Source organism: Xyrauchen texanus, chromosome 20 (genome assembly GCF_025860055.1).
Source record: "Xyrauchen texanus isolate HMW12.3.18 chromosome 20, RBS_HiC_50CHRs, whole genome shotgun sequence".
NCBI classification, from domain to species: domain Eukaryota; kingdom Metazoa; phylum Chordata; class Actinopteri; order Cypriniformes; family Catostomidae; genus Xyrauchen; species Xyrauchen texanus.
In genome coordinates this window covers 5,779,214-5,799,911 of record NC_068295.1, presented here as the reverse complement: position 1 = coordinate 5,799,911, position 20,698 = coordinate 5,779,214, and the positions used below count along the sequence as shown (strand labels likewise).

The window sequence follows — 20,698 nt, the reverse complement described above, 5'->3', positions numbered from 1 at the left end:
TGCTCAAACTTTGTGAGGTTTGTTTATTACATCTGTTTAAATGAGATTTGCACATATTTGCTGACGTATATGATATTATTTTTATTGATATTTGCCTTTTTATCATTAGACAAGAAAGTAAAAAGTTACTGGGATTTGTTGAAAAGAGAGAAGAATTAAACATTAGGAGCTCAAACATGTCTAACACTCTGATATGCGGATTGTTTAAATGACAGAGTTGCACACCGGTCTATTATTTTAGTAAAAGTAATGCGATGGCATGTAGCAACAAAACAAACCATGACTGGTCGTTTAAATGTCTCAGTCGCTTCATGTGCAAGCAGGTGATTTTCGCCGCTCTCAAGAAAGAAATCGGCCAAATTGGTCGATGTCGATAATTTAAAAAAAAGTCAGAATATCGGCCAATTTATCGGCCTCTACGATATAGACAGGCTATTCTCTGTTGACCTCTCTCATCAACAAGGCATTTCTGTCCACAGATCTTATGCTCACTGGATGTTTTTGGTTCCATTCGGAGTAAATTCTAGAGACTGGTGTGTGAAAATCCCAGGAGATTGGGGCCAGGTGGGCTGGTTTGAGTGTTTCTGTAGCAGCTGATCTCTTGGGATTTTCACACACACAACAGTCTCTAGAATGGTGCCAAAAACAAAAAACATGCAGTGAGCATAAGATCTGTGGATGGAAATACCTTGTTGATGAGAGAGTTCAACAGAGAATGGCCAGACTGGTTTGAACTGACAAAGTCTACAGTAACTCAGATAACCTCCCAGTACAATTGTGGTGAGAAGAATATAATCTCAGAATGCTTTACTGAGATGCAGGTTGGCGCTGTTTTGGTGGCACAAGGGGGACCTACACAATATCAGGCAGGTTATTTTAATGTTGTGGCTGATCATTGTAGCTTTAGAAGCCACAGGGACGCAAACAGCCTCTGCATTTCCTGCACTCAAAACTCAAAGCTCTCTCTCTCTCAGGGCGACATAGGTTAGCAATGAAAACATCAACAGACATTCTTCATCACAATCAAGTGCAATCATAATCAGCACCCAATCAAGGAGGCGGAAGGATGCATGGGGAGAAAGAGCAGAGCATTGTGGGTAGGAATAATGCATATTAAGAAGATAAGCACATCTCCACATGAACACACAGACAAGGTAGGTGTGTTTCTGTGTGTGTATGTCAGTAAAAAGGTTGCATGCTTTTGAGAGTGCTGATTTGGTAAGACTGTCTGTTTGATGGTTGTCATGGAGATGTGTTTAATAACAGATAATACTGACTAGGGATGTGCAAAATCACATTATCGAAAACAACCAGTTGGTGGGTTGTATGATTGAAAAGTCATCTTAAAGGGATGGTTCACCCAAAAATTTAAATTATGCCATCGTTTACACGCACTCATGATGTTCCAAACATGTATGACTATCTTCCGTGGAACAGAAAAGATGATGTTAGGCAGTTTAGAACAATGAGGGTTAGTAAATGACTGAATTTTTATTTTTGGATGAACAATCCCTTTAAAGAAGCTCTGTAGGCAGATTTAGTGTCATATGTCATGTTCACTAGACCCCTATCAGGCATGTTTCTTAGGGGGTGTTCACATAAGATGCAGACAGAGAGCAACAGTTAAAGGTGTGTTTAAACTTAAAATCCCAACGCTCATTAAAACAAAGATGTGATCCAATTGCCAAAAACATTTGAATGTGTAAACTGAGCAAAAAAAAAAAAGAAAGAAAAAAAAGATATTCAACAAATTCTCAATTTTTTTCTCATTACGATAAAGTGCACGGGTCGTTCACGCAGGATTTGTGCTTTCAGTGTCTCACTCAATGAGTGCCGCATTTTCTGTACAAGATCCCTAAACATAAGATCTAGAACGCATCCTGATTGAAAATAATTGTGATTATGATAATTAATTGTCTGTTTTAGGGCTATGACAATTAATTGTTTCGTTTAGGGTTTTCATGATAATTAAGCATGTATGAAGCACACATTAAATCATGTTTACATATTTAACTTCAAATATATAAATCAAATAATAAAATAGGGATATATGTTTTCCCTTTTAAGGCTTTAAAGCTATATGAATGACATGGAAATTAATGTTTTAAATATCAAGATATTTCTTTAGGTTAACTTAAGCATTGGTCAATTTTATATTTACAGTGTTGCTTTTGAAAGTCATATATATATGTTTTTTGTTTTTTTTATAATAATATGCTTTATAAAACGGATTGTTCTGGACCTGGATGCTGATTGGTTAACAGCCATGCTTTATTCATGATAAAGCACAGCTCTGACCTCTTCACAGAACTTCTATTTGTATCTCTCTACAGCACCCATACCTGACATTTATTCTTGTTGCCTAACAAAGTTACATTTACTGCCAGGGACTATATTTTCTAGCAGAAGGATGGCATTTGAAGGATTAGTTGACCGAAAAATGAAAATCTAGTCATTGTTTACTTACCCCCCGTGTTGTTATAACCCTATGTCTTTCTTTTTCTTAACTCAAAAGGAGAAATTGTGAAAAAAACAATTTGTGCTCATTAATGTCATACAATGGCAGTTTATGGTGACCACCTCTTCAAGCTTCACAAGGACACAAATGTATAATTAGAGGTCTAATAAATTATTCCATGAGACTCATGATTGTTATGAAAGCATATGATAAGGTTTGGTGAGAAACCTTATCATATAATGATATAATGTATTACTTAGTAAAAATGTTCACTGACCGTTGGTCTCCTGTGCAAATTCATGATAGGGCACAACACGCAGAGTTTGTAGTCATAGAATAAATGCATCTATGCCCAGCCTTTTGCCATTACACAATCGTTAAATTAAAGTGAAACATGAGCACGTTTCGCTCACTATCAAAGTTTATAGGCCATTCGTTTGTTTATATCTTTTGCAGGAGTTTGGCACAAGCCTCTGCTGACAGCGCTAGCATCACAGCACTTGAGAAGCGATTCATGCATTATCCCGGACTTAAGCTGGTATGGTTGACCAGGGGCGTTGCTAGGATCTTGATACATTGGGGGCTTAGCCCAGTCTCCACCACCCATCCGCCTGCCCGCTCGCTCGCTTTTGGTAACTACTACTTCTACTCATAGGCACATAATAATAAGCAATAATAATATAAATGGGCGGTCTGGGGGACCTCCCCCAGGAAATGTTGGCCATTAAACACTTCATTTCCTGCATTCAGGTGCATTTGTTTAGCATTTTAAATGATAGGTAAAAAGATAGAATGCTTTATTTGTAGAACTGTAACAGCTATTCACAGAAACACAAATAAATAATACATGAATATTAAATAATATTAAAAAAAATGAATATAAAACTATATATATAATGTGTATATAGATATTTATCTTTCTATATTAATCTATATCTATTTATCTATCTATCTATACACACACACACACACATAAATCACTCCAACAGTCTGCTTGTATAAGTCTGGAAAAGGAACTATAGACAGTGCAGGTCCAGTAAAGAGGGTATTCAACAGACAGTAAACACAGGCACTCTGTATAGGTTTGTAAAGAGAACTATATACATTTAAATAACATAGCTATAAACATAAATAATAGGGAAGAGGGGCACTGTATCCAGATAGATGAGCATTTAGATGAGATAAATGTAATTTAAAAAAAAAAGTCTAAACTCCCCTCAAATTAAAAATTCCCCGATAAGAATAACCTAAGGGGATTCAGCCCCTCTGAATGAAATTCAGGCCCTGCATCTGAGGTAGACTGACCACGAGCTATGTGTTTGTGAAACGAATGTTTCTGCTTCTGTAGAAGCTATAGTTCTGTATGAAATCAACATTGTTACAAGAAAAACATGTTTTTATCATAGACTGTAAAAAATAGGTTTTTATCCAGCGCAATCTTATGGAGAAAAACTACACTACTACCCACAGTCCTAAGCTTAACAGCGGCGCCTCTGATTGGTCCAACTTCGCTGTTACCATAGAAGCGTTTACCATACCCATGAGCGGCTATAGCGATAACATTAACTAGCTATCTGACTAACGTTACAAAAGGGAGCTTGTTGTCACAAACTTTCAGTGGTTTACATGCCAGAGAATGCATATAATTACATCCAGTTATTTATCTGATAATGTATCCTGAATTTTACTTGTAACATTGGATAATGGGAAAAGGTAGAGGTGACTTGTTGAGTCAGTGACATGAATCTAATTATCTATTAATCTAACCAAATTAACCTCAAAAACATGAAGTTTAGTACTGTTTTCCGAGCTCACTCACTTTGGGATTGTAGCCGAGGCCGTTTGCTGGCCTCAGGAGGTGGAGGACTGCCGTCTTGGCGCGCTTAAAAATTGCCGGATATCCATTTTTACATTAGACGTTTGGGCTAGTGAGTGACGGATGAATCTTGATGCAGTCTGCTGCTTCCTGCTGATTGGTCAACAAGACAGCATGCTGTATATAGCTGGTAGTAGTCAATATCGATGCACGCGCATGGAGCGCATTATGAAAGACTTCGTCTTAGGTTTAACAACCTATGAAACTATTAATGAACAATATGAAACTAAAAGCGACATAAGCTTAATTTAAAATGGCTTAGGAACTATCTATTTAGAGGTGGATAAACGCAATTTAGAGGTGGATAAACACACTTTGGAGGTGGGTAAACGCTATTTCGAATTTTGGGAGGTGCATAAGCGGCGTTTATGTGCGTTTAGCCTCCACTACATCCCTGAATAACGTTAATTTACACATCGTGTTTCAATCGCCAGATCAGATGTATAGGCTACTTCATCTACATTCCTCACGAGAAACGGATTATGGCTCACAAAATGGATTAGCTATAGGCGAAATAGTAAGGTCTAACGTACTTTAATACAGTACATGTTCTGCATTAATACCACAGTGAGTAACTTACAGGGCTAGTAAGTTAGACCAGGGTTTGCTTAAGAGCCTTCACCGACCTGAGCTTAATGATGAGGAACGGCCAGTAGATAACTCTTCTTGCCTCCCTCAGTATCGTTCATGACTCCTTATTTTACTTTTTAAAAGTGTCTTATGTCCGTAATAGCTACCACCAGAAGCCACAAACAACAATGACAGTCAAGCCCTAAAGCTGTAAGTTAACCGATGACTCTTTCAGGCTCTCTCCTCTGGTGCGCACTCTAAATACAAGCATTCTGTAACCATAGTAACTTTGATCTGCTTGAACACATTTTATTCGATCTTTAATACATGATTCGAAGGATAGATTAAAAGACCGGTACATTTTTTAAATACAAAATTATTAAAAAATAATAATAATTATCAATAAATTCAATTTTTTGAGATCCGGGGCTATAAAAAAAACATCCAGTGCTGAAGCCCCGGATGCCCATGTCTAACGACGCGCCTGTGGTTGACGTCGACGGTGCAGACTCAGTAACGCTCGGAGTTCAACTGAATGACACAAAAAGGCACCATTCATGGCATTTATATATTCTCTTAAAACGCCCTTATTTGAATATTTAAATGTGATTGGAATTTGAAGTGAACAATAATTAGTTCTCAATAATCATGTACAGACGATTATTTAATAATCGCAACATGCCTAATGGCCCAAAAGACCAGGTACATTTATTAAGATAGTAAACGAAGTCCACTTTTTGTTAAAAATGAGAGCTGCTTAAAGTCTGAGGATCTGCAACTCTAATGAAAAAAAAACAGAAACATCTACACAGCAATTCACACAAAGTGTGTGTGTGTTATTCCTCTGTCACATCACTCCAAGCCAATCAAGCCGTCCTCTCTCTGGATTTATCTGACATCTCCTGTTAAATGTCATCTGCAATTACAGCTTATGAAAGGAAGCAAGAGTCCAATCAAGACACCGGCACACACACCTCAACCCACCTACTGTTCAGGAGTCACTGTGTGTTTGTGTGTGTGTCACATTCAACAACTTAATCAGAAATCATATCACACCATTAATCAAGCCATTTTATCAAATGACTGCAACACCACTGAATCGAGATCAGTTAGGCCTCTGTGATCAACGTAATGTTTCAGAACTTTCCACATCCAAATAATTGGTCCCAACTTCATACTAAATTTCAATAAAACATTTTAATGGGTTATTTATTACAATAGCATTAAGTAATTTCTACACATCAAACAGCCACAAACAGGAAGTGATGTTTGAAAAGCAGGTGCTGCACACTACACTACAGATTGCTTTTACTGTTCTTAACTTGAAAGGGAATCAATCAACATTCAAATTGTAAAGGTCTTCTTTTGCAATCGAACTCAATGCAATAATGAGAATGAGTATTCTGTGGGAATCACAAGGGACACTGGGACAGATGTTGTCACTATCTACATGCATTCCCTGTCTGCACCAGCTCCCAAAAGATATGCATGTTTGAAAATGAGAAGACTGACGAGCTAATAGGTGTTCAAATGGAAGCTACCAGATGGAGGTATGGAAATAAAATGTAAAATGAAATGCCACAGGGCTTCACATTTCAACTCCTCTGAACTCTGGTATCCTCTATCTACACATGCAGAGAAATGTCTTTGGTACAGGGGCAAAGTTCACTCAATTGAAAAATCAGACCTTGTAGGTAATATCTGCGCCACTACTGCCACCAAACGAAATATTTGTTTTAAAGCAGCTACCTGAATATACCCCCATCTGCTTTTGATCGAATAATCAAATTGTCCCACCCCAAACACACACCATTGGTTAGGTCAAAGTTATTGTGTTGGTAGGGAAGGGTTGGTTAAAACAGAGGATTTTTTATACTGCCACAGAGACCTTTTAAAGTTGAGAAAACTAACCTACAAAAGGATGACTTAGTTGTCTTTGCATATTAAGCTTGGATAAGAGAAAGTATTTCTTTTAAAAACCTACACACTTCGGATTTAATGGTACATGCAGTCTTTATTTATTTACATTGCACTGACCAATATCGCAGTCATCACTGGATGCCTAGTGGACACCTAGCAGTCAAAACACTCAAAGAGATTGCAATTATATTTGGTGATGCTACTGGCAAAGAAATTTTAGACTTCATATTCAACCGTTGTCCTGTTGCTGACTCAGTCTAATAGTTAACCACATTTTCAGATAACTTACAGCACCAAACACTGACTGTGTTTACTCAGATTGCTTCTTGGAAACATAATAGCTGTTGGCCTAATCTTGTTATGCTGTTGTGATTTAGAGAGGAGCAAGTACATAACTGACACCATTCTCAACATTTCAACTGCAATTGTTTGGTATGATGCATGCTGATGTTACACAATTCAAACTAGGTTTGCACAATTTTTCTTGACACTGGTTACCAAAACAGAGTAGCATTTGCTACTCTGCATTTGAGTCATTCAACACCAGTGTTGGGTAAGTCAGCACATGCTAGGGAGGTACATGGCTAGGGATGAAGCCATTATTTGGTTTATTGTATTGAAACAGTTTTCTTTGTGGAACAGGTCAACCGCAAATTTCTACTAGTGGTGCACCGATCAGGAAATTTAAGGCCGATACGATCTCCGATTTTTTAACACTGTGATCGCCAGATACAAATTTTTTCTTAAAGTGTCCGTTGCCACACTTTTGCAAGTTAAGGGCTGCAGATATACGTTTATACCCCACACAGTAAAACTGCAATAACATTACAAAAATGTCCCATTAGTTAACTTTATTTAACAGCATTACTGTAGCTAATAAGAACTAATGAACATAATGTTAGTTACAACATACACCAATACATTTTTAAAATCAAAAGTGATATTAGTTAATGCACAATGAACTAACAATGAACAATTGTATTTTTATTAACTTAGATTATGATTAATAAATGCTGTAAAAATATATTGTTAATTTTTTGATCATGATACCTAATGCATTAACTAATGTTAAAGAAATTAAACCTTTTTATTAAGTGTTACCAAACTTACATTAATTGTGAATTGCTAACATTTATTTGTATGGAAAACCGTTATTAATAGATCTGTTGCCAATATCAAAAGGTCATTGTGACATACTTTCACACACAGTAGAGATACTTTCAAATATAAGAAAAATATATCCATTACAAGCTCTAAAACTGTTCTAGTGAGAAATCATTCATATCTATGATTTAACAACTTTGGCTTTTGGTGGCAATACAAATCACTAATTATTAAGCAAATGTGTGAAGATGCAGTGCCATTATTTAAGGTTATGTCTGTTATAAGTGGTATTGCGACCAACATCAGTCTGATTTAAATTGGGAATAGTGCCAAGATCAGTGACTGATGAGATATTGAGAGCACCTGGAGCATGCGCATGTTTAATTGACATCGCGAGTGAGCATATTGATGGGAGTGTAGCTGAAACTGCTCATGAAGTCTCAAAGTCTCTAGCGCACCACACAGCATCAATACAGAGCATCATGGTTCTCATGCATCACCAATTTTGTTGCAGAAAAGATTGCTAAGTGCTAATAAGGTTTTCAGCAAATGAAAACGTTTTGATCTGGTCCTCACACCACACATTTGTATGGCTTCAGAAGACTTGGAATGCAGCTAACAATTAATATGAATTACTTTTATGTTACTTTTTTTTTTACTTGGCAGGAAAAATCATGGTCCACTTCCATTGCATAAATACAGCGGCACGACATTCTGCAAAATATCTTCCAACATTATTTTCATTTCTAGGTGATTTACAGCTTTAAGTGAACACAGAGTCAGACTATCCTTCAAACATACATTATAAGCATCACATCATTACACGCTAGGGCTGTGTTCAAAATAACAATATGATACATCAGCATGTTCTTCTTGCCGTTGCATGTATCCATGCAGCTGCGTCCGTATCGATATTATCCAGGTCATTGAAAGTTTGAGTATAGCCTATCACGTAACGCAAGTTGGCTGTTTCAATCACCTGAGCAGTAGTAGACCACCACATTTAAATTGTATGAGACTCTTGCTACTGCAGCAAAACTAAAATATATGTGCATTTAACTTTTCGCCTAAACCCGGCAGTTGGGAGTAAGATATGTCTCGCGAAATACTGCTAAACTAAAGTACTGCATAACCTAATGAACCTCTCTTTACTTACATCAAAATATCATTACTTACATCAAAATAAAGCCGGCAATATGTGCATCTTTTACTCTCAACAAAGGTATGATGTTTATGAACAGTGGGCTCATACTTCTTCTGACCTGTATATTTCAGACCCCCTTTGTTTAGCACTTTATTTAGCACTGTCCACTTGTGATCAGATCTCCTGAGATGGATGTTAATACCAGGTCTGGAGAGGGCAACAGTGACATTTGAAAAGATTCCGTTGCTTAGACACAAAGTGCACTTAATAGAACACATAAGACAATATTTTAAAGAACAGACAAATATACGTATCGTATTGTGACATTGTTTATGATACCCAGTCCTATTAGACACTCAACATAAACCACTTTGCTGATCACAGTGCCCCCACAAGTTATTTATTATTGGTAAAATGGTTTGAACAGCTAATTTAGAAGCAAATAGAGCAGCACGTACACAATTTTACCAGTATTTTCAATTTTGATACAACACTCTAAATTCAATCAAACAGAATGACTGGTTTCTAATTAATTGTTAGTCCGAATGAGGAAAACAGTGGAGACAGAATACAGATGGGCTGTGGTTTGAATCTTTGGGATACAAGACTATAAAATGTGTGTCTCATGTTTTTGGAAAAAGTTGCATCAGACCTCAGAGCTCTTTTAAAGGCCAGATATGATGTGTGCAATGTTAACTTCCATGAGTTTAATTCTTATGAAGGGTTGGACGATATACTGAATATTCACTGTATATTCAATGCTGACAAATCAAATGGTCTTGTTATTTACAATTACATTTCCAAAACACAATATAATTTGACTAGTTATGACAGCATTAAGACACGTTTTAACTGAGTCTCTGAATTAATCTTCAAAAAAGCTGTTCTGTGTTTCAGTGAATTGATTTGTGACTGATTCATTTGCGTCATCACTCAAAAATGTTTACGAATTTGTACTTTTAAACCACTTTAGGGCAAATACAAAAATATAAATCTTTATACTGAATATCAACCAAAGGCTGAAAACTATGAAATATAATTTCTTAGCTATAACACTGTTAATAGTGTCATGTGCATCTTTAATGAGTCTCCAGCATAGTGTCCAAAATAAACCACAGCTACGATCTATTTATGCTTTTTCCAGCTATGACGCTGCTTAAAAGTAGCTTCCTGACTTCAGTGATCCTTGGTGCTGAAAGCTATCAAACCCAATGTTTTTATTAACACTGTCTGCAAAAGACCAATTTATTCCCTTATTCACAATGTGTCAGCACGTTTATCAACCCCAACATACTCACACACCTATGTACACACACATACCTTAAAGCATACTTCATTCCAGAACTTGATTCTGAATAACTACCACTACTGTTGCTCACTCAGAGAGGCCTTGCAGAATGTTCCAAAATGATGCATCAGAAATTTCTATTCACAGTGTGGTTTTCAGTAAAATGCACTTATAAAGTGGTAACAGTTGAATGGATGAAAACATTACGTCGGCTGGAATGAAGTGTGACACCGCAAAGACATAACATTTCAAGCAACTTGTGAATTAACAAAGAATTAAAATAAATAAATAAATAAATAAATAAATACTTACGAATTAACATTTTACACAAGTTGCGTTTCGGCACTGCTCTCCTGCATGGATGAATCTTAGGTCTGAGTTTACCTGTGTGGCCTTTGATCACTCGCAGATATTCACCAGCAGAGACATAACGTGCTATTTTAACATTAATATGTTGTTCGTTCAAAAATATTTGTAATTGAAATACAGCTCGCTTTGAGGAAGATAAAACACTCATTTACATATTTTAATATGATAATTCAAGTGGTTTATCCACTACACATTAATTTTTGTATTGCGCAACACATATCAATTTAAGAAGTGAAACTTGTGATATGGCTGATGAGCTCAATTGAAGACATTTTAATTTTATATTACAATAAACAGCTTAAGTGGACAATGCAAGTGAACCTAGTAACTATATGCACTGCAAACAATAAGACTCAAACACAAAATGAGGATTCAATAACGATGGGGATGAAATATACTTCATTAAACATGAAAATAATATGCAGAAAAATGCAATGCCAATTACAATAATAAACAGTTTCCTTAATCGTTTCTTAGGACGTACAAGCTAAACTAATTAAAACATAAATTGCTGTGCTATTATAAACAACTTGAGAGGAGCATACATTCATGGGGAATTACATTATACCTATAGTTACTTTTAGATACAATTTTACATTGTCCACTCCATTTCAACACACTATCTGCTAAAAGGGCAATGGAAAGTAAAATAACTTGTGCATTTCTGTGACTAGGGTAAAAGCAATAAGAAAACAACTGCACACACACACTTAGGGAATCTCAAAATTGCAGCAATGTTATAAACTCAAAAACACATAGAAACTTAAAGTGCTTCACTCTAAAATAAAAGCTAAATTAAAATGGAAAAAGACAAAAACATATCACTACTGTATAGTTATGTAATATTCCCTGTAATACTATTACTACTACTAATACTAATCCTAATAAATCAATAGTAATTGTATAATATTTAAGCAATAGCAGAGCATCACAGATGTGTGATATGTAAAGTAACAAATTGCATGTACTCTTGCTACTGTAAGTAGTTTTCCCAGGAATTGGGAAAAGTAGTTTAAAAATGTTATACTTTTACTTGAGTACATTAAGTGCAGTAACTTCCTTTTACAGTGCTATTTTCCCTTTGTCTGTTTTCATTTCCTAACTGTCCTTTGTATTATTATCAACGTGATTGTTTACTATTGCTGGGGGGGGGGTCGATTCTGATACAATTCGCGATTCCTGAGCCAAACGAGCATATTAAAAAAAATATATATATATAGCTTTATATTACTGCTACAATGATAAATATGGGAAGTCTCTTTAATTCTTTACGTTTAGTCCTTTAATGCACCACTGCTGCGGCCATCAAGCACCGTTTGTTCACTGTCAGATGACAAAATCCTCTGCTGTAATCAATGATTCTGTTGTTGTGCATAATCCAAAAGTTCATTTGAGAGGTGTTGTGGAAAGTATTTGTCAGAAGTCATTCTGCAGATTCTGTCTGACATTGCTTTAATAAATAGTTTAGCTGTAAAAAGGCTTATCAAATTGCTAGATCCTGTAAACTGCATGTTTTTATAATCTAGCAGTCAGGGTATTCATGCGCACTAGACACAAAGATGCATGCTTGAGGAAATACACCTGATTATATTTTGAAGAACAGACAAAAGACATGCCAGCAAAGCACGTTTGATTAGCTTTTTTGTTCAGAAGTTAATTTGCGCTTTGGCGCCAACGTTTGCAGCTCGATCACGTCTCGTGGAACACACGCACATTTTTGAGTTCTCTTTGTCAGTCTTCTTGGAACAGTTTATATAGCAGCAAAATGTTTTATAGAGAAGTATAACAAATAAAACATACTGGAAATTTTTATGACTTGATTTTATTACCGTTTTATCAACGTATGGTGATGATCGCAACAGTTCCCAACAGTACACTGATCCAGGGACAGCAGTTCTCGAGTACACTGAACTGAGAATCACCTCCATCAATTAGAAATACTGAGAACTGATGAGTGAGCTGCTAATGAGCATGTGTGAACCGAGGACTTGAATAAGGGGGTGAAACATTTCAGTTGAGAGATGTAAATTAATTTTACTATTGACTACTGTTCAAGCAGATTCTATTTAAAAGTTGTTATGAGCAGGATCGCGGTTTCTGTAAAAAGCGAAAATTGATCAAGACCAGTTTATTCACTTTATCATGCTTAAGACATGTAGAACATCAGCCTTTGTATATCATTGATAGTATGCGTGTTTAGTTGCAAACTTTAATGTAGAAATAATATCTAAGATGTAAGATCACTTAATGAAACACTGATGACAATAAACATCCTTTTACTATTATTATTATTGTACTATTATTATTAACTTCATTGAATAAAATTTTATAATCTGCAATATGCGCATACATATGGCTTTATTGAATATATTTGAGCTTATATTTCACTACGACAGGGTATTATCATTATGTACAGTGATGTCATTATGCGATGACGTAAAAGACCTGGTGAATAATTTTTTTGAACCGGTTCATTGAAACAAACTGTACGAAAGAACAGGTTCGATGGCTGCCGTGGCTTATGCATTTGAGCTTTACATGCATGTGCTCGCACTAAAGCGCATACGCACCTAAACAGTCAAATACACTTCATATTTTCACCAAAATGCCAGTTTTGTAAACACAGTCAGTTATGTCTAAAGTGAACAAACAGTGAGGCCAAAAGCAAATTTGCATCTAAATGCCAGACAAAAACCTGGCATTGTCTATTATGTCATTAAAAGACTATTAATCAAACAACAATAACAAGAAACGCTTTTGACTGAATAATTTTAGTAGCTTTAAAAGTATTAATATAATAAAACATTTAAAAAATTTGTTTTAATATTGTTAATTATTTTTAATAGTACCGAGCCCTGATGTAGAGAGTGTGTTAATTTGAATAAAAGATTACCAGGAAATAAGAGATGATAAATCAATTTATAATTATGCTCAGCCTTTATCAAGTGCTTCTAATGACTGTTAGAAAATAATCTACCTTTGAGGAGCAATACTTCAGGGAGAATATTCCCAACAGTCACATATACACTGCAGAAAATAATGCATCATGCATTAGAATGTGAACAACCATTTCTGGGCTTAAAAAGCTACAAGCTCTAAATCAATGCGGAACATTGTATCTCAAAAGGCATACAATGTGATCCCCCATTAAAGCCCGCTGTGGCCTCTGTAGCAAAGAACTTTGCCCACCCATGCCCTATACCCTCTCTAAGGTGCGGGACGTGACATGCCAAGTGACCAATTTTTTTTGCTTTTTAGCATTGTTTTGAACAATGTTTTATGCGCAACAATAATTCGCTCTGTCGGCCTTAAGGGCAATTTAGACCCTACACATAAATAGATTTTGATGTATTTGTTTCAGAAATGATGATGTAAAGTGGTGATCAGTGTATTGAAAATAACTTTTTCATCTCTATAATCATATCTCCCTGTTATTTTTTTTGGAATCAGATACATGTAGATAAGTAATGTATTTTAAAAGTTGGCACAGAAAAAGAAAATTGTTGGAGGATACCTATATTTTTCATTCTTTCTGACAAACAGCCATAAAGAATGGTGCGTTCGAGAGGAGCCGAGAGCGTCAAATTGACCAGAAGTCATTAATTTTCTATGACAGCCAGTGTCTCTCGGCAGCGAGTCTTGGGCGGTGTGGGCGTCAGAGGAAAGTTCAAGTGCAGCCAACATTATGGTAATGAGCTTTGACGCGGTTTGGCGGCAACCTATTGGAATATAGAAGTGCTCCGCTCTAGCAAAGTCTAGAGAGCACAACATTTTAAACTTTGGATCCCACCAAACAATAGTTCCTAAGACAAAATGGAGGAGAAACTGATTATTGCTGTGGCGGGTTTTCCCGTAATATTTGATCTGTCCCTGTTTGCTTACAGGAATATAAATAAATTTAAAAAACGATGCGTGGACAAATGTGTCTAAAATTGTTGGGGTGCCAGGTGAGTTGATGAAGTGGATATTATGGTTTATATAATAATATATAAATATATAAAAATATTTCATGAGGATATACGCTACTTGTGACATGTCGTCAAAAAGATACCGGTCGACATGTCTGGATGTTTTGTGGCCCCTTTAAATATAGTTCTCAACGAACGTTGCCGCCTATTTCAAATACGTCAGAGCGTCCACAGATTTTCAATAGCGTTGTTGGCAGGGCAGCCTGAGCGAATTTTGACGCTCTCGCCTCCTCTGGTCTGAAAGCACGATTACAGTATGTACAGTATGCAACATTTTGAAATTGCAGCATACAGCATGTTTTAAGGGGCATATACTCTCATTTTCACAAATCAGTTCTCAGTACTCTTCTCATGAGTACTTTTACTCAAGTAGTTTTTTAGGACAGGTAGTTTTACTCTATTCACAATTTTTTTTTTTAAGTAACAGTACTTCTTTTCAGTACTCTTTCCATCCCTGCTGTTATGCAGCATATTTTGCTATGAGGTTCTTTATTAGGGCTGGGATAAACGATTATTTTTTTAAACGATTAATCTAGCGATTATTTTTTCGATGCATCGATTAATCTAACGATTCATTTTTTCCAGTCCGATTCGATTTCGATTCGATTAATCGACTTGTGACAACACCGGTAATGCCAGTTTCATCGGGGGTGGGGGTGTATAAAAAAAAAAAAAAAACATTTGCCGGGAGTTCGATTGATCTGATCAATCAATCATAATAAGCCATTTTTGTCCGACAAAGTAGTCAGGAGAGAGAAGATTAATGTCGGTGGATTTGAATTTGAATAATGGATTGTAGGCTACCATACTGACGTATTTCCGTGGTTAAAACAACAGTCCTTCTGATGTAGGCTACATTCATGTTTAGCCTATTTGATGCTATAAATTAACCAAGGAAAAGATGATCGGTTCACGAGCAGCTTTAACTGAGGCAATCTGTCACGACACATTAAAGAGCCACAAAATAGTAGGCCTATTTATGGTTTAATTTTCTTTGAATGACCAAATTTTAAAGTTGAGACTTTATTAAATGTTACCAGCTTGGTCCTGTCTGTCAGCGCGTTATCAGTGTCCTCTATGTATTTTTCACGACATTCATAGCTATAAGCGCATTATTAATAGCTATAAGCGAAAAATGTAGGTGTCGACAACGTATTATAGCCTACTCCAACATCGAGTGCAAAGTGAGGAGTTGAAAAAAAACTTACGGTGCTCTGTCATCTGCAGCTGCAACCGGGTGGCGCCTCTTAAGGTGCTGGTGCATTGCCGTGGTGCTAGAATGGAAGGCCATCTCCATTTTGCAAAGACGACATATCACGGAATTGTTTCCTTTTAAATTAAAGAATTCCCATACTTTAGAGGAACGAGTGCATGCCGCCTTGCACTTCTGATAGTCTGAGGAGCCACTCGTGTTGCTACTACTCGCCAGCGCCGCCATCTTTGTTTTGGGTCTGACGAATCGACGCGCATATTTTGCGTCGACGCGTTGTCCCAGCCCTATTCTTTATAAAAGCATTTAATTCAATAAAAATAAAACGGGTATCTGAGAGTACCGAAATGGAAGTATTGAAAAAAAATTGGGACACAGTAACTTCACAGGAAAACATAGCCTACTAAACACATCACAATATGTAAACCCAATATCCCCAGAGTAATGTTACATTCTTACATCAACTACATCATTCTTACAACTTAGCAAACTAGATAACAGATAAACATCCAAAGACTGATGGCCTACCGCTGCTGTCCTGAACAGTGATTGACTCAACCTTCATCCCCAGCCGTCTCTCACGCAAATATAATATTCACAACAAGCAAAGATGTTGACCAGTGATTTTGCACCAAATCCCGCCCTATTTAAGCCTAATTGAACAGTAGGGGGTGTTACACAAGACTAATTATGATATTCACTCAAAAAAAAAAGTTTTTTTATGAAATACCACTAATTACCATAAGGGCTGCCCCCTAATAGTCGACGAGAAGAGTCTTGGTCGACCAATTTCCTGAGCTGAGATGTAAGTGACGTCAGACAGCACTCATAGACAATACTGTTCTTGCAACAAAAAATTCAGAAGACAGAAACAAAGAAAGCATGAGAACCTTTTAAATGCACGCATTCCACAAGACTGCACGCCTCCGTACAAACATGGGAAAACGAGCCAAATATCGTCTTGACATCGGCAAAGGCATCAGCTATTGGTGATCACTCTGACCATCTCCAATCCCGGAGATCATCGTCTGTCGGCACAACCCTAATGTGCATTTCTCTCTATAAATTAACAAAATGTTCAGACAGTCTCCTTGATTTTTCCCAACACATTCAGAATCATTACCGCTTTTGCAGGTGTCGCTGCGGCTCGCATCGTGCGTGCGCATGTAAAATGTATATTTAAAAGGCTCATTAATACGGTTTAGCATTTCTCTGTGATGTAGAACAGTGTTAGCAATGTTACTTATATCATTCTTTCTCAGCCCTGGAACTCAAACCATTTTCTGACAACCCCCTCCCCAAAAAATTGTTAAGTAATTAAATGAATATCATAAACGTGCAACAACTAGTAGATTAATGGCTTAAACTAATGACTACTAGTCAACTAGGAAAATCTTTGGTCGGGTGTAGCCCTAACTACCGTAGTTATTATTCTAAAGGCACAGGTATACTTTGTTTTGGATTAAATCATACTCGGTTGCCTTGCGCTGCAATTCAAAGTGTACTCTTTTGAACCTGAGTGAAGTTTGCGACATGCGTCATGTGCTTTGATCGATCAGAAACTCAGACAACTGAAGTATACTCTGGCCTTTAGTCACACAAGCCTTAAGTACACTTGTTACTTGAGTTCTTGGTTCACTTAGAGCAGAACATGACAAAATTAATGACTTGTGTTCCGTATGATTTACTAAAAAGTTGCATCTAATAGGAGTCATTCATTTGTGAGTTAGCACTGTATTTTTAGCTGTGTAAATTCAAATGAAGCAACTCATCCCTAGCTGCACTCATAGTTTGTTTTACTGTATTTTGTGATAATTTCTCTAAAATTCAAGTAGGTTTGAACTTGAATCCAAACACACCAGTCTTCCATAGACTTGCATTAGAAAAGAACAAAAGCTTATCTAAAGATTATATGGCCAGTGATAAAAGTTCCTATGATCAGAATGGTTAAGTTTTAAAGGTTGGGTTTAGCAAATGGAAGTCAATTACATTATCTTATATTGGAAGATCTTAGTGAAGCAAGACTTGAACACACTTCTGCTCATTAAAGCATCATTGCAACTTAAAAGTCATGGCAAATGAGCCCATTTCTACACTATTGAAACTCATTTGGATCTCTATAGCACACTCGATATGGAGATCCACTACAATCCTGCAGGAATTTAATACTGTTTAATTTAAAATTAGTTGGTCAAACATTTTCCACCATCTCTCTCTGAGCCTTTGTATTAAACAAGTCTTCTATGTAATCTAAAATATGAGCAGTGTTTACACACAAGCTGCTGGTTTGCAGTCTGGTCTAATAAAGTTTGCAATATGACATCCTTTAAAAACAGCTTTTTTGCACTTCCTAAAATGTGCTGCTGAAACTGGAAGATCAGACTGAATTGATTGGGAAAATTTTATAAAATAAACATATGCTAATTTCTAACATTGAGATCCTTTGGGGGGCTATGCAGAGTGGCACATCATCCTGACAAATCAATGATACCATCAACTGATTTATTTCTAACTACAGTCCATTAAGCGTATTTTATAATAGCTTAGTTACGAAGTAGCCTAATTATGAGGGAGGCTTCATGAGATTAAATCACCTGATACATTAACCATAAAACATGTCATTGCTGGTGCCCTATCACCATTGGATCATATTGTCACTTTATTGTTTGGATCTTTTTATTATAGCTAGTAGACAAATGGCTAATACAAAAACTTTGAATGATCACATGCCTCTCCTTGTCTTGGACAAGAAGTGCTCAGTTGTTGCACATTTGTCTGAGGAACAAACAGCACAGAGTGTCAAATAACTGCACCTGTGAGCCAGAAACATGCTTCAATTGCCTATGATGCCCAAAAACGGTCTAGCTCACTAGGTTAAGATCCAGTCAAGCTTGATGCCCTAAAATGCTGTAAATGTCAATTAGGCCCTAAAATTCTCTCTATGTAGGCAGCTCACTATGTTTTCATATACAGCACAATATGATGACCCTATTATGATGCCAAAAATGCTGTCTAGATAGCCAACTTACAACCAAAAACAGTGCCAAAAAATGTCAATGTCAACGACGACTTAAAAATGCTGTCTATGTAGGCAGCTCACTGTGTTTTGATAAACAGTAAAACAAATATGCCCCCTATTATGTAGCCATAAAAACTGTCTAGGTAGGCAGCTCAGCAGGTTTTACCCACAGCCAATGACTGTATAGAGGACAGAAACATATCCGTGATCTGTCAAGACCAGCTCTCATGGCTTATTAAAAGCACTAGTTCGCCCAAATCTGCATTAGTCTAGCTCTGCGGTTAATATAAAACGTATGTTTGACGGAAGTGTGGGTTTTGTATGTATGTCAGTCTGAGAGAGAACAGCAGCTGTGGATGTGAAAAACAGGAGTGGTTGTTCCCCACCCCCATCCATCGGCCTACAACAATGAACAACAAACACGACACGTTTCATTAACATTTATCACATTATCCGCATTAGATCCGCAGCACACACATACAGACGTGTAAAAATGAATAATCTTACCCCCAAAATCCGCATGGGCAGCGGGGAGGTATACTGGGCGGCTTGCTGCGTTCGCTCCCTGTGTCCCCCATGGTGGCGACGAGAAGGCGGCGTGCTGCTGAAAGAAAAACCGGGGATCCGCTAGCGGCCTAATGCTTGTGCGGGAATTCCTCGGCTCGACGTTTACCCCAAAACGCTTTACAGCTCAATCCCCGATGTAAAAAGACAGCGAAAGAAGTTAAATATGCGTGCACGAGTGGCTGTTACTGTATATTTGACTTAATTTAAACACAAATCAACAAATCAACGGCCGCGTACAGTCCGACGGACCGCACCGGGAGTCGAGGCCGATCAGCTGGCGAGTGGAAGATACCAACTGCCTTACAGGGGTTGTTGATTATCTTCGAAAATAACATGAAACACTGAAATTACAATTTTGCTCATATATAAATAAAACATTTTTTTAAATCCAGACATAAATAGTATTGTACGCACAACTTTGTAAAGATTTATTAACATCATGATTTAATAACGTTTTAGGGACCCATTTTTCCCCAAAAGAAAGTGGAACGTTCCAAGCTGTGTTCTTGTTTGTAACGGGGATTTGTGCTTTAAAGCTGTTTACTGTAAGTACAAGACCTGCTGCAGACCCTACATGAGATGAAGTGCACATAGTGGCCTCGACTACGCCACACATTTCAGCAAAACTCCAAAAATTATATTAGAAATACGAAATAAACCCGACATATAGCTACATGACATTTAATTTCGCATTGACAGTACACTTGCTCAAAGAATGTCTATTTCTCTCCATTAGGAAGGTGTAGTGTTCAGTGACTGGACTATGTACAAATTCAATTAAGAAATAGCTGTTTTCAGAAGGCTTAACAAAATGCCAGATTTGTTATGTTGCAAATATTCAGGATATAACTTAAAATGTTGCTGACATGTTTTAAAGTAAATGAGCCTAGAAAATGAAGTCAAGAGAGACTTTTAAAGTTGGCTTTGAAGTTTGAATGTTGTATTGGGATTATGAACTGAATAATATCTGTCAATGGCACAGGCTCAATGACATTTTTGAAGAAACTGAAGGAGAAAGAAATAGATTATGGCATTGTGTGTGAGTGCATGCGTGTGTGTGTGTGTGTGTTCATGTTTATACTACATTGTGGGGACCAAATGATCACACAAGGATAGTAAAACCTGAGATCACCTACTTTGTGGTGCCCAGCCAGCAGTCCCCACAAGGGAAATGGCTTAGTAAACATATTAAACTATGTTTTTTT

General features: G+C 36.9%; 1 protein-coding gene across 2 annotated transcripts in view; it reads right to left on the bottom strand.

Annotated features, from left to right (window-relative positions):
- LOC127660454 (AN1-type zinc finger protein 3-like) overlaps nucleotides 1-19,775 on the bottom strand; it is a 583,207-nt gene extending 563,432 nt beyond the window's left edge. For both annotated transcript variants that reach the window (XM_052150697.1, XM_052150696.1), the window contains exon 1: nucleotides 19,434-19,775. In XM_052150697.1, the coding sequence (XP_052006657.1) occupies nucleotides 19,434-19,504 (71 nt within the window). In that variant the 5' untranslated portion in view covers nucleotides 19,505-19,775. The remainder of the gene's footprint in view (nucleotides 1-19,433) is intronic.
- Between the last annotated feature and the right edge of the window lie 923 nt (nucleotides 19,776-20,698).